At 33.3% G+C, this 15,516-nt stretch overlaps 1 protein-coding gene across 1 annotated transcript in view; it reads right to left on the minus strand.

Moving 5' to 3' along the window:
• Positions 1-365: 365 nt before the first annotated feature.
• The window catches only part of LOC139900642 (uncharacterized), a 32,062-nt gene continuing 16,911 nt past the window's right edge, over positions 366-15,516 (minus strand). Inside the window, exons 3-8 of the mRNA XM_071883407.1 lie at positions 2,810-3,041; positions 2,257-2,727; positions 1,884-2,069; positions 1,639-1,815; positions 993-1,094; positions 366-416 (exon numbers count right to left, since the gene is read on the minus strand). Coding sequence (XP_071739508.1) covers positions 366-416; positions 993-1,094; positions 1,639-1,815; positions 1,884-2,069; positions 2,257-2,727; positions 2,810-3,041 — 1,219 coding nt within the window. The remainder of the gene's footprint in view (positions 417-992; positions 1,095-1,638; positions 1,816-1,883; positions 2,070-2,256; positions 2,728-2,809; positions 3,042-15,516) is intronic.

Raw genomic sequence — 15,516 nt, forward strand, 5'->3', positions numbered from 1 at the left:
GGATGTGGTAAATGCTTGTAAGAGTAAAGGGATTGCAGCTTTTGGTCCAATTTGGGACTCTTAAACTTAACAGTTAACATCATGTTAGCAATTTACAAACTACTAAACCGATAATTGGATTGTAACGTTGTAAATGAGCATTTTATTATTGTTGAAGTAATTCATGACACTAGTTGATTATAAATTAGCGGGGGAAGGTCTCCGATTTGTTGGGAGAGAACCAAAACATATTTTTAAAGAAAGAATTAAAACATTATAATAATTTTGTATTATAGTAAAATAATGGAAAATATTCATTTGAATTCTTAATTTTTAATAAATCTGAGCTCTTGGATAGATATAATTAATGGCCAGGATTAAAAATACTAAACAATCACATGTGATTGAATCTTACAATCATATGTGAGTGTACAAATCTAAAAAAAAAAATTAAAAATTTAAATGAATATTTCTAAATAATTAAAATATCTTATTAACTGAAAACCCTTGTAAAAATGAATGTTTTATCTATATGATCGATTATTATTGACCTATATACTTTTTTGAATTGTATTAAATAGATTGTCCAAAGTCGTCGTAATTATATTGTATATTATATTATTTCTTTTTAAAAAAGTAATCTAAAAAATTGTATAATTATCATATTAGGAAAAAAAAAAGTAATTTTTTTTGGACAGCTGTTAGGATCATTCAGGAAACTTAACCACCTACACGTTTATCTCCTACACAAATATACCCGCCTCTAACTGCGTGTCCAGGAGGAAACCCGCACCAATCTCATATGCTTATTACCAAGCAATTCTATTGTTTTGAATTTCAAATTTTCCAAATTCACTTGATACTGTAGCAATGAAACCTAATCATTACTTTTTCTAGAAAAAACTGATGTATTTTACGAATGTAGCAAACTATAAATTAACTTATGCGGAAAATAGTTAATGCCAAAAAACGTTAAGCATTAATATCAATATAATATGTATAATAAGACATACCTCTAGACGATATGGCGAGGTAACTGCAGCAATCCCACCAAGTTTGTTTCCAACCACCACTTCGAAACCGCTTGGCAACTTAAATGCTTCATCACCATGGCTCTATTAAGTTTTCAGTCCAATTTGGTCAACTCACACGTTCAATGTCGTAGGCTCATAGCTAAATGTGTCTACTTGTAACAGGTCAAAAATATAGTGGACAATTAGATTATTTTGTAAATATGTTAATGTAGTTATCGAAATTCAATTACTAATATTTTGTAAATATGTTAATGGGTTAGGCTATCCCATGCCTTGTTTTGTTTATTGTTTAATAAAATTTTCTTTGCCCAAAAAAAAAATAAAATAAAATAAAAAATAAAAAATAAAATCTTTTGTACCTTGTAAATAAATGAGTGCATACATATAATAAAATATTACATATAATAAAATAGTGTAGCCCTCTCACCTTTTTTTTGAGTAAAAGGGTTTTCACCCGATAATATCATTATTGAACAAAAATTACACTTTTAGGCCTGATGAAACGAGGTCAACATCCAGACATTGTGAGCCAGCATAAGACCCACAAGCCAAACAAAGAAAAAACAAAGCAACAAACACGCGACTAAACAACTTAAATGTTTCATTTTAATCTCAAATCACGAACATGATGCGAATCCTTGAACTTCAACGACAACATCTTTAAACGAACCGTCGACACAATAGCCTTGACCAGCTGATCCGGGTTTCGACCAACATTGTTGAACAACCTGGACTTCCTCTCTTGCCATATGAAGTAAACGGAAGCGGAAAACAGAATCTTTGACACAACCACTCGAGCCACCTATATAAGCATTGAAACACCTCCTTCCATTTATCATAAATAATCGGTAACAGCATTTTACCTCTAACCAGCGACCATACATGCTTTGAATATGGACATTCAAAGAACAAATGGTCATGAGATTCCTGATGAGCCTTGCAAAGCACACATACGTTACTTGCTGTACTTGCGTTAACCTCCCAAGGCTTAAGTTTATCTTGAGTTTTTAACTTCTCAAGAACTAACAACCATAGAATAAATGAGTGACGAGGGACCTGTTGGGGGAACCAAACAATTGGATACCACATCACCATTTCAGCTCTTGGCCTTAACGAATCTCAAGCCACTCTAGTAGAAAACTCAACTAGATCACCCTCTGCATTTTTCCAACACACAACATCTTCTGTATTTGGGTCAGGAGGATGAATATTTAAAAGCATGGGAAGGCGCAGACCAACAAACAGGCCATTTCCACGCATTATTGAAAATCAGCTCAGCAACTCTAGATACATTTGAAAACCCAGCTCGAACGATCTCACGATGGGAAATAAACTCAGAAAGATTATCATAGTCGATCCATGAATCGTACCATGCTGAAGTATTAGCACCATTACCAACTTTATGAATTATAAAAGGCCTAATCATACCTCGCTTATTCAAGATCTTCCTCCAACTATAAGAAGCAGTAGCAGGTATATCCACCTCCCAAAAACTTTTATCAACGAGACGATATGAGTGAATCCACCGAACCCATAAAGACTGCTTCCGAGTGATCAAACACCATACATGATATGCCATAAGCGCTACATTGTAAGTTTTCAAACTTTTAATGCCCAAACCACCTTCATTTTTAGGAAGACAAACATCTTTCCACTTGACTTTAGCCTTTTCCTTTTTCATCTCCCCTTGATACCAGAAGAAGTTTCTCGATCTCTTTGATGATGGTGTCAGGTTATATAAAAATCGAAGACCAATACACATGTCTAGACGAGAGGACCGATTCAATTAATTGAACTCTTCCAGCATAGGACAGAAACTTATTTTTCCAGTCACCAATCTTTGCCTTCACGCCATCCACAAGCGATTTACAATCCTTATGGTAAAGCCGAGAAGACACCAACGGGACACCCAAATATCTAATGGTAACGAGCCTTCCACAAACGATATCAATGAAAGGATTGAGTTCTTCAAACCCCTTGATACATCCAAGAAAAAAGTTGTACTCTTCGGGAGACTTAGAACCAACCCTGAGCAACGTTTAAACTCTTCTAGCACTTCTGAGATGTAACACCCCAGGTAAACGTTCCCCGTAGCATGATATTGTCCGCTTTGCAGAGATAGGGACGTACCCTTGTCTCCCCCGTAGGTTGCTCACGGATTTTTCTTGGTGACCAAACACGACGAGCACTTTCCCAGGAGGTCACCCATCCTGGTAGTGCTCTCGCCTGAGCACGCTTAACTGCAGAGTTCTCATGGGATCTGCTGCGCTTGTGGTCCCAAAACGCGTCATGCTAGGAAAGGTCTCCACACCCTTATAAGGCATGCTTCGTTCCCCTCTCCAACCGATGTGGGACGGATGTAACACGGATGTTACATGAGATCACCTTCACTGAATCTATATTAGCGTGAGTAAACAAGAAAAGATCATCAGCAAAACACACATTAACAATCTCTTGCGATTCACATTTAGGATGATACATGAAAGATTCTGCATTTCGGATGTTACGCTTAATCATCAAAGTTAAGCATTCCATCACCAACGTGAATAAATAAGGTGACATAGGGTCGCCTTGCCTCAATATCCTTTTTCCTTTGAAGTAACCATGAAGCTCCCCATTAATATTAATCGAAAACGAGGTCATAGTCACACATTTCATAATCCATCCTATCATAGTCTTATGGAAACCAAATGTGACGACCCAGCAATTTCCGACCAAATTTAAACTTCATCTTATTATAATTTCGACACGATAAGCAAAGTCTGTTATGTTGAGTCTCGAAAACTTTGGAACAGCTCTATGAATGCATTTGCCCTTTTGACCAATCTCGATGATTCATGAACAATTGTTTGTAACTAAATATATAGATATAAATATAAATACAAGTACACATAGATATTAATATGAATTGATGAGAATACACTCCAAACAATTGGAATTAATAATGTAAAAATAAAACACAGAATAAATAAGTTACTATTAAAATATATATATATATATATATATATATATATATATATATATATATATATATATATATATATATATATATATATATATACATATATTTATATACATGAATACTGAACATAAATAATATTATATGTGTTGTAAATTATAAATATTAAATACTTAATATAATTAGTAACTAGGATAAAATTTATAAATTGTAATATATTAAATTACAAATTTTGAATAATTGTTATATTAAGATTATTATCATTACTTTTATTATTATTAATATTAATATTAATATTAATAATTGTATTATTAATATTGTTACCTCTAGTTTAAAAAAATAAAAATTAATAAGTACATGTAATTATATCATCATTATTATTATTTATAACATTAAGAGTAATATTGTTATTGCTATAATTATTAATTGATAAGGTTAGTTATAATATATATATACAATTATATAAACACAGTTATATACAAATATTAATAATACAGTTAAATAAAAAATAATTATACAGATAAATCTATACACAATGATATACAAATACAAATACAGATTTATATGTATGCAATTAGATATATACGGCTTATTATATGCATATAAATACAGAAAAATTGGTATTCTATTTTCAGTCACTTTCCAATCTGTAGCTGATTGAATTCTTGTCAAATTGGTCGTACGAATCTGTGATAAATCACGAGTGTAATTCCAAAAAGCTGTTGAACGTCTCATCTCTCTTTATTTATTTTATTTATTTTTGTACCTGTTAGAAAAATTGGGTGACGATTGAAGTTGCTATAAAACGAGTAAATAATTCAGAGTAATTACCACATTCATTAGACTTCGTATCCTTATCATCAATAATCACGTACATCCTCTGTTTTGATATAAAAAAAAATAATCAAGGAAACACGCGATGAACTCTGTTCTTCCAACTTTTCAGCCAAAATCAGATTTTGAGTGAATTTTAAAAATGTATAAATGCTATTATGTTGGAAATCTTCCACTCAAACTATCTGGTAAGTTTCAATTACCAATTTTCTATGATGAATCTTAATTTTCAAGTCAAAGTTTTGAAATTAAAAAGTCAACTTGTGTTTTTGAGTCAAATTCGATTTTTCTGTGTTGATATGAGTTTAATTGATGTTTCTACTAGATTCTAGTATTGATTTTTAATATGTTTCGTGTTATAAATTTGGTCTAAAACATTATCAATTTGTGAAACGATTTTTTTTAAAGGGCCGTCGTGACAGCAGCTCTTATGCTGTTACTATATTTTCTTTTAAAATAAACACTGGATATTCAATCGCTATTATTACTTTGATGTTTTAATTTATTTATTTTTTTGTTTTTGTGAATGATAACCTGTAATCGATATTCAAGTTTAAAAAGAAGAAGATGAACCAATATAAATAACGGGTTCTGTAAATTGAAATATTTATGTTCTTTATCTGTTTAAATTGATTACAGAACCTAATAAATTTCGTTTATATATCAGTTAAATGTTTTAAAACAAGTTTAATGATTTATTGAACACCAAACCATTTCTGTCGAATTGATGTGTGAAGGGGGAAGAAGATGGAGAAAACAGAAAACATATTAAATGAAATTAAATCGGATAATATAACAGAAAAATAAGTTCAGCTGGATAGTTATGTTATGGTGTCGGGTTTCGAGAGGTCTCGGGTTCGATCCCTACTTGGTGCAAGTCTTTTTTGAAAATGAACTCCTAAGGTAGCTTTACATAAATAGATACTATTAGTATTATCATGACTAATATATGTATTATCATGAGAACATAAATACTATGATTAAAATTAGTATTAGTATCACTTCTAGTACTATTATTATTATTATTATCAGTAACATAAGTATTATTATAAATACTATCATTATTATTAATAATATAATCAGTAGTATTATTATTATTAAACTTATTATTATTATTATCATTCTTATTAAAATTATTATTTTGCTATCACCCAAATAATCAATATTATCATAAATAGATACTTTTATATAAAAATACATTACGCTATATTTTTATTATTAAAGAGATATTAGTTAAGCTATATCAATTATTATACAAATATATATATTAAAACTCAATATACAATTTTTATTTTTAATGATAAGTAATAGTTAAATAAAACATACAAACTAAAGATATTAAATTTATCGAAATAACATATAGTATAACAAAATATTATTAATAACAAAATATATATAATTGCTCAATTACGATTATATGTTTTAATATATATATACAAATGATATAGGTTCGTGAATCCAAGGCCAACCCTGCATTGTTCAATATAGTCATATGTATTTTTACTACAAAATACATTAGGTGAGTTTCATTTGCCTTTTTACCCTTTATATTTTTGGGTTGAGAATACATGCGCAATTTTTTATAAATGTTTTACGAAATAGACACAAGTGATCAAAAACTACATTATATGGTTGGATTATTAAACCGAATAACGCCCTTCAAGTCTGGTAACCTAAGAATTTAGGGAAATGGCCCCTGATTGACGCGAATCCTAAAGATAGATCTATGGACCTTGACAAGTCTCATTCGGGGTACGAATGCTTTAGTACTTCAAGATTATTTTACAGACGAGAGGTTCTGTTTTGGGGATATTCTATGCATTAAGTTAACGTCGGTTACCAGGTGTTCAATCCATATGAATGATTTTTATCTCTATGCAGTTTGCGAAATGCCTGATATGAGATGTATATTTATGGAAAAATTGAAATCTTGTGGTCTATTAAAATGATGGAAATGATTATTTATGTTAAACTAATGAACTCACCAACCTTTTGGTTGACACTTTAAAGCATGTTTATTCTCAGGTACGAAAGAAAACTTCCCTGTGCATTTGCTCATATTAGAGATATTACTTGGAGTCATTCATGACATATTTCAAAAGATGTTGCATTCGAGTCGTTGAGTTCATCAAGATTATTATTAGGTCAATTATATTTGGATATATTATGAAATGGTATGCATTTCTGTCAACTGTCAATGTAATGAAAGTTTGTCTTTTAAAAACGAATGCAATGTTTGTAAAATGTATCATATAGAGGTCAAGTACCTCGCGATGTAATCAACTATTGCGAATCGTTTATAATCAATATGGATTTCATCCAGATGGATTAGGACGGGTCGTTAGAGTTGGTATCAGAGCGGTGGTCTTAGCGAACCAGGTCTTGCATTAGTGTGCCTAACTGATAGTTGTTTAGATGCATTAGTGAGTCTGGACTTCGACCGTGTCCGCATGTCAAAAGTTTTGCTTATCATTTCTAGTCGGAAATCATCTGCTTATTCTTCTTAGAAAATTACCTGCTTATCATTATTAGTCTAGACACGTCTTGCTACATTAATTGCATGAGTAGCGTATAGACAAAATTCATATCTTAGCGTATCTGCTAAATCGTATCTTATCATATCTGTTACTTTAAACTTTTCCTGACATATCCCGCAAATTCCTCCGTAATCTACGAAATATTTTGATCTATATATATAGATATCCTATGTAAATAGAATACCACCCGATAGCTGGAAAATCATTTTATATCGAAAAATCCTTTATCCAATCGTACGAAATGGAATTTGTCATCAGTACAAGTCACTCGGATTTCGAAATGGAATCTCACTCAAGCTCCGAAAGCAGTGTGACTGGAATGGATCAACCAATCAGTCATCACCTATTCTGGATGAATTGGGGATGGGTTCGTAGCCTCCTCAATCATTGGAAACAAGAAGAAGGCGATCCTTTCCATCCACCACATTGCCCTCTTGGCGAAGAACCTGAAGCACTTACCGGCGAACCTGTTCGAGACACCATTTTCTCTCTCATTTCCGGAGTATCTCGTCACGATTATATACTACATCAAATTCTAGATTTTATTTATCCACTCGTTCGAACCGACAATCACCCCGGTGTAATAGAAGAAGTCAATGAGCTTCGCGCTCGGGTAGTGGCTTCGGAGAACATGGTGCAAAGGTTACAAACACCAGCAGCAGCACCAGCAGTATAACCATTACCACCATCACCAACGCCAACAATACCATTACCACCACCAACAACAACCGCATCGCAAACCTCAACTTCACAATCTGTCACACGAACATCAACGTCACATGCACCATAGATACCAACGAGTACCAACAACAATGAACAATGAAGTATTAATTCATAACTTCATTAAAGAAATATTCTGCGAAGAATATGTGGTTTCTAAAAGTTTTAGAGATTATTTATTCTAGCTCAAACCAAAAATCAAATGAGTTTAATATCATATTGACTCATTAAATCCATAATTACATCTGAAGAAAATATATAAGTATATATATTTTCATAAAGATTGTAATTGAAAATTTTTTCGTACAAATTGTTAATGATGAAAATATTTTAACGGGTAGGTAATACCCGAGGAATATTTAGATTTCACATTAATAAGTTACACTGTATATTCTTTCAAATTTAATTCAACAGTCATTTACTTTCCTATTTACAACCACCGATATACGTATCCGTTCACCGCAGAATAACCCTTTTCATTCAATTTCATATTTGGATTTTGATCTACCAGAATCCAACAAGTGGCATAATGAAGAAAACATTGGACAAAATAAAATTTGTTAGAAACAAATAAATTAACTATGAGAAATTATGTTAAGAATTCACGCTAACTGTTCCTAGCTAACTGTGAATTCCTTATTACTTTTTATTTATCGCAATTTAGTTATCGCATTTTATTTATCGTAATTTAATTATCGCAATTTTATTTATCGTCATTTAATTTCTGTTATTTACTTTACGCACTTTATTTATCGTCATTTAATTTCTGTTATTTATTTTACGCACTTTAAATATCGGGACACGTATACAAGGTTTTGACATATCATATCGACGCATCTATATATATTATTTGGAATAACCATAGACACTCTATATGCAGTAATGCGGGAGTTAGCTATACAGGGTTGAGGTTGATTCTACAATAATATATATAGTTTGAGTTGTGATCGAGTCTGATACATGTACACGGGTCACGATACGTATTAATTAATTCAAATATTATATATTAAATCATATATGAATTATTGGACTGTCAACTATGGACTATCGACTGTGGACTAATAACATTGGACAATTAAAATGAATTAAAATATTGAATATAACATATGAAACTAAACATTTCTTCAAGTTTGCCACTTGATTTCATCTTAAACCTCATTTCTATCTTGACGATTCCAATCTGCGTTCAAACATTTCATAATTCTTGAAAACACTTCAATCGAGAGGATGAACCAAACCGCACTTCGTCTACGGAAGGAAAGATTTATGCATATAGTTATGCACCTGAAAAACTCTCAGAAAATGAGTAAATGTTTAACACGTAGCTGTGCTAATTCCTTAGTGTTATTATAACCCAAAATAACTTTGCGATCCCTTTTCAAAGTAGCCAATTTTGTCACAACTCCAGCAAGTCAACTTCGACTTTTCATTCGAAGTAGCCTTACTATAATCCTGATATATACGATTACCCTTTTGATACCGGAGAATTCTTTTTTATTCCACTATATTACCAGCAGACGTACCAGCAACCTCGTTGCTCCTTGGCTCAAATCTCTACGACAAATCAATATATTTATCTATTGAAGTCTTATCATGAACTCCATATATTTATCTATTGAAGTCTTATCATGAACTCATCGGTATCTTGTGACAATAATTACCATACCAAGTACCGGAAGGCATCAATCGATAATCTCGAAATTCTCAGCGATTCCACGACAATAATTTATATATATATATATATATATACATACATACATATATATATATATATATATATATATATATATATATATATATATATATACACACACACATATATATATATATAAAACTTCTATCTCCTGGATTTACGAATTCCAATTCTGAAATTTTGAAAAGCACCCAGCCTACGTATTAATACATTGAACTTTGAAAAAACTGAATGAAGCAGCAGAAACTGTAGGCAACCGTAAATGACCTTAATCGCTGGAAGTTTGATGATAAAGAATAGTAGGTTGGAAAAGCTCAGAAAAGTTGGAACTGGAAAACGGATTATGCGAAACTATGAAGGAAACCGTGGACAAATCACAAAGAATAAGTTTGACTTCAAAGAATCCAAATGATTTAGCGAATATCTTACTCCTTACTCTAAACCCTTGCGGACAATAGTCTCCATCATCCTCTGATCTTAGATATTCAAAGATATTATCGTATCTTTCATTATAAATATCCTTGATATTTCTGAATATATTTTTCATAACTAATCTTATCTGAAATCATTTATCTCTTTAAACTATCAGTGTTACATCATATGAGAAACTATTAGTTTCTATATTCTGTAAACTTTCGAGTTTAAAATACGAATGTTTTGAAGTAGTGTTGGGAGCTGAAGCATGAGTTAGTATAATATAATGACACTTGATCAACGTATAATATATGAGTTAGTATAATATAACATCATCATGTGCCATGTTACATAACTCTTCCATTCTACTTAACTCCTGAACAAATCAAGAAAATGTATCCTTGATGGTTCTATCTTTCATGATGTTGATAAATTTGAAAATCAAATCGTGCTATCACGTTCCTTCCTGCTTAGAACATTATAATCATTCGAAACTCTATATCTACAAATTCTGGACCATTATTCGCTTGACTTGAAGTCGGGAAGAGAAAACAAAAGCATAGAGCTTTGAAATATAAGAGAGAATAGAAAGCCCGATAACAACACACAAATTACAAACCGTGTATATCAATGTGTATCGCAACATAAAGACACGGGAGAATTAAAAACATTATAATCCCCAGGGCGAAGTAGAAGAAAGCAGATGTAGCGACCCGACCAAAAACGTCATTGACGGCGACTGAGGTCCCGTTACGTGGTCGTAGTCCCTATAAGAGACTCGTTTGACCAAAATTATGTCGCATTCATTTGAAATGTACAAAACTTGCAAAGTTTAGTTTACCAAACAGATCGACAATATGTTTAAGTTTACAAAAGTTATAAAGTATGAATGAAATAACTCGCGACATAATTAGTTTAAAATCCCAGTTGCTATAAATAGCGTAAGTATGTAGACAAAAGTTTGAATTCAAAAGTGCTATCCCTAGCGTATGCATGCATGGTTGACTCCAATCAAGTAATCAAAGAGAGCAGAAGCATGTAACAAGTAACCAAGTATGAACCTGAGAAAACATATAGAAAACTGTCAACGAAAACGTTGGTGAAATCATAGGTTTAAGTAAGTAAGTGAGTAAAAGTAAGTCGAACCACAAGATTTGCAACATTGATAAAATAGTAATACATTCTAAAAGTTAATATTCACGAGCACCCAATTATCAAGGCTTAACATTCCGTCTGTTGATACCCATTAATAGTGCTAGAACAACACTGTTTCTCGAAAATATATTTCATCCGTAGACGGTAGCGAACCGTCCTAGATGAGGGTTTGTCAAACCCATATGGCCATACAACATAAGTTCACGCCTACACTTACACACTGCAAGAGTAACTAATGATAATCGAATTGAGGATTTCGTTCTAAACTCGTATGTAGAATGTTTGTTTTCCTCTACTTGTGTTCACTTAGTTTAAAAGTAATGTTTATGTTTTCTCATCCCAAATATAAGTTCAAAAGAGTAAAAGTGGGACTATAATCTCACCTCGAGTGCACGAGTATAAAAGTACTTCACAAAGTAAACGTATGCATGATTGTTGCTTAGCCTTGACCTAAACAAGTAAGTTGTATCAATTAACCGGTTACGACTCAAGGTCGGGAGAAATGTGTTCAATTAGTCTTATGGCTCGTTACGACTCGATTATATAGCATGTGAATCACGTTGTCAAGTTTCATGCAAGAAACAAGTATAAAAGAAGATTAGAAGGATTGCATAAGTGTTTGGTTAAGTTTGACTAAAAGTCAAACTTTAGTCAAAGTCAACGAAAAAGTCAACGTGTTCGGGTCGGGTCTCGGACAATTTTTCTAAGCTTAGAATCCATATATAAGCATGTTGGCCAAGTTTCATGTCAATCGGAGTTGCGTAGCATAGTTAGATTTTTACGAAAATTGGAAATTTTGGACAGACACATTTCCACGCTTTAAGCCGCGCCGTGGCTAGAGGAGCCGCGCCGCGGCTTAACACTAGTCAGGATACCTGTGCAGTTTTAAATGTAGGCTCGAACCAAACTTCAAACAAACGTAACTTTTGACTCGTTAACATTCAAAACACGTATTTATATCGTTGGGAAGGTAATTTAAAGAGGAACACAAATAAACACATTTCATGAATCAAATCCATCACTAACAACAATGAAAACCTCATCAAATGTTCATTAAACGTTCAAAATCAAAGTTTCAAGTTCACAAAACGCATTTCTTGACTCGGGAAACCAATTTACACATACGATATGCCGTTTTGAAGGTAATGAAATATACAATACAACTAATCACTAACTAATAACATTTCATGCCATTCAAAGCATCAAAAGTTCGTTTTAAGTCTATCAAACCCTAACCAAAATTCACAAAAATCAATAATCATGTTCTTGAAGTTTTCTTAATCAACCTACACATCAAAATGAAGCTAGTGATACTAGTAACACAATTAAAACATGAACTTTAACCATTTAACAACATTCAATCACCCAAAACACAAGATTAAGCAACCCATTTCAAATGTTCAAACTAGTTACTCAAAACAACAAATCGAGCAAACAAAACATATATTCATGTTATACACGAGCCATAGACACTAACTAACATCATTTAAAGTATATAAAACAAATTTAGAGAAAATTTAGTGTTTTTAGAAAGTTACCCAAACTTGATGAAATTGGTACCAAAATGTAGAGGATGAAGAGAGGATCACTAAAATGTAATTTGTTTTGATGTTTGCTTCTTGATTCGGATTTAGATGATGATTTAGTGAAATGGGTGTTTTGAGTTCAAAGATGGAAGAGAGAAAAGAAGGTAGGAGGAGAAGTGAGAATGAATGGATGAGGATGGTGGGAGGTGGTTGACTTAGTCAACCACTAGTTACCATTTTGCTCACTTGATAACATTAGTCCCTCGAGTTTGAAAGCGGGTGCGTGAATTAACCAAACGAATATTTTAAAAACGCTCAAGTAACGAGTGATGTTATAATTAAATAACGGGGATATTATGAACGTTAGTCAACGGAAACTACGAATTTAAATAATGAAAGATATTATTAAAAAAAAAAGACAGGGTTAAAAATAAATTTAACGAAAAAATGCGGGATGTTACATTACCCACACCTTAAAAGAAATTTCGTCCCGAAATTTAGTTGGAAGTAGTAGTTGTTGATTCTTCCTCGAGATATTGCGTTGCCAATTCTACGAATAGGTGAAGGTACTTCCTGGGGCATTTCAACGAACTTCGACAGTCGGGATTTTACGTGGTTTCCGAGTTTGGTTTCACGATCCATAATTTCAACCGGGTTACCAAGGAAGTGAAGTTTATCGTCGTTAGTAAGCTCATCGAAAAGTAATAACAAGTTCTTGTTTTGCAAGGCACGTCTTTAAGTTGATACATAGAATGTAGGATGAACGGAGACTCAAATAAGTCAGAAATTCTAAACGGCAAGCAACGGGTCCAAAACGCTCCAAGATTTCAAAAGGATCAAAATATCACGAATTTAGCTTTATACGTTTCCCGAAACGGATTACACCTTTCCAAGGTGCGGCTTTTAACGTTACACGGTTACCTACTTGGAATACAAAATGTTTACGTCTAACATCGGCATAGCTCCCTTGGCGACTACGGGCCGTCTCGAGACTTTCTAGGATTTGAATAATTTTCTCGGTCGTTCCTGAATAAACTCGGGCCCGGTGAATTGATCATTGTTTACGTGGTTCGACAAAGGAGAATGACGTTTCCAGTCATATAAGATTTCAAAAGGTGTGACGTTAAGACTCGAATGATAACCCTCATTGTAAGGGGAATCGTCTAAAGGATAAAAATACAAGTTTGTGGTATGTTTTACCAAGGTTGGAACATGTGTTTGTTGGGTCCGTCGGGTTGTGGATGATATGCGGTACTCATGTCTAAACGTGGTCCCGAGGCTTTTTGTAAGGCACTCCGAAATCTAGAAGTTAAACGAGAATCTTGATCTGAAACGAGGTACATTTCTGTAAGGTATATTTGAACAAGTCCGTTAGGACTCGAAAACGTTAGTTAGAACAAATTTCTCAAGAAATTCGCGTCGCGGAAGATTTATCGGTTTCCAAAAACGTTCGTCGGGACTATTCCCCTTCGAGGCGAATACTAGTATAACGTGGAGAGTCTCTCTCTCCATTGAGAGTTTAGAATAAAAGATTTCCTGAACCGGAATTATGAGGGTGATGCAAGAGAAGTTTTCGCCCCGATGTAAGCATAACGAGTAAATTGTAGTTAATCAATAAGACTGTGCGAGGACGAGATAGTATACACGTGTAATATATGGTTGAAGTCGAAAGAATTCGTCATTCATTCAGAAGAATAAATATAGTTCGACAATAATCGAAGGTGTGTCCCCGGTATGGTTGTTGTCAGTACTTTCAGAGTTTTCAGATGTCCAAACATGAAAAGATGAAGTCATGTACATGGCACATGGTGGTGATTAGGTTGATCGAGTCCAATCACCATCACGAGTCATTAGAACTTTGGTATGACTTACCGTAATATAACCACGTTGATCGAGTGTCGTTATATTACGCTAACTCATACCTCCATTCCCACATCACTCCATAGATTCAAGTTCGTGTAATCGTGAAAATTTAAAATGAACAAAGTGTAACGACATCTCTGACGTGACTCGTATTGAATCGAAAGAATTAGTGCAACTCTGAAGATGCGTTTCCCGAGGGGGTGTATAAATGATTGTCCACGTCAAAGCGGTTCGAGTCAAACAATAGTGTAATTCGGTACGAGAAGTGTAACGAATCATGATAACGAATAGTACTCAACCGTAGTGATAAATAGTGATGACGATACTCTAGGTGAGTAGTGGTGGTAATAACAAGAAGTGGTAGATAGTAATGAACACCGGTACGACACCGATAGTAAGTTGAAATGATAGCGAATAACAATCTGGGAGACAGAGTTCCCGAACAAGTGTGACTAATGAAGTCGTTGTCATCCTTACGCGTATAAATCTCGAATTTACATGTGTTATCAGAAAGTGGTAGAGTACGGATTCGTATGATGAAGGTTGGGTATCATTAAAAAGTTTTCCTAAGAATGATTCAAGTATAATGCACAAGTAGTCAAGTAAATGCTATCTATAGCAAATGTATGTCAGAATGCAATGGCTAACTATCCGGTTGTAGTCTAGATTCACTAATGCGTCCTAAAGACTCTGTTAGACACACTAATGCACATCCTAGATCCCTACAACCAACGCTCTGATACCATCTATAGCGACCCGACCAAAAACGTCATTGACGGCGTCGCTAACTGAGGTCCCGTTA

This window comes from Rutidosis leptorrhynchoides, chromosome 1 (genome assembly GCF_046630445.1).
Source record: "Rutidosis leptorrhynchoides isolate AG116_Rl617_1_P2 chromosome 1, CSIRO_AGI_Rlap_v1, whole genome shotgun sequence".
In the NCBI taxonomy this organism is placed as follows: Eukaryota; Viridiplantae; Streptophyta; class Magnoliopsida; order Asterales; family Asteraceae; genus Rutidosis; species Rutidosis leptorrhynchoides.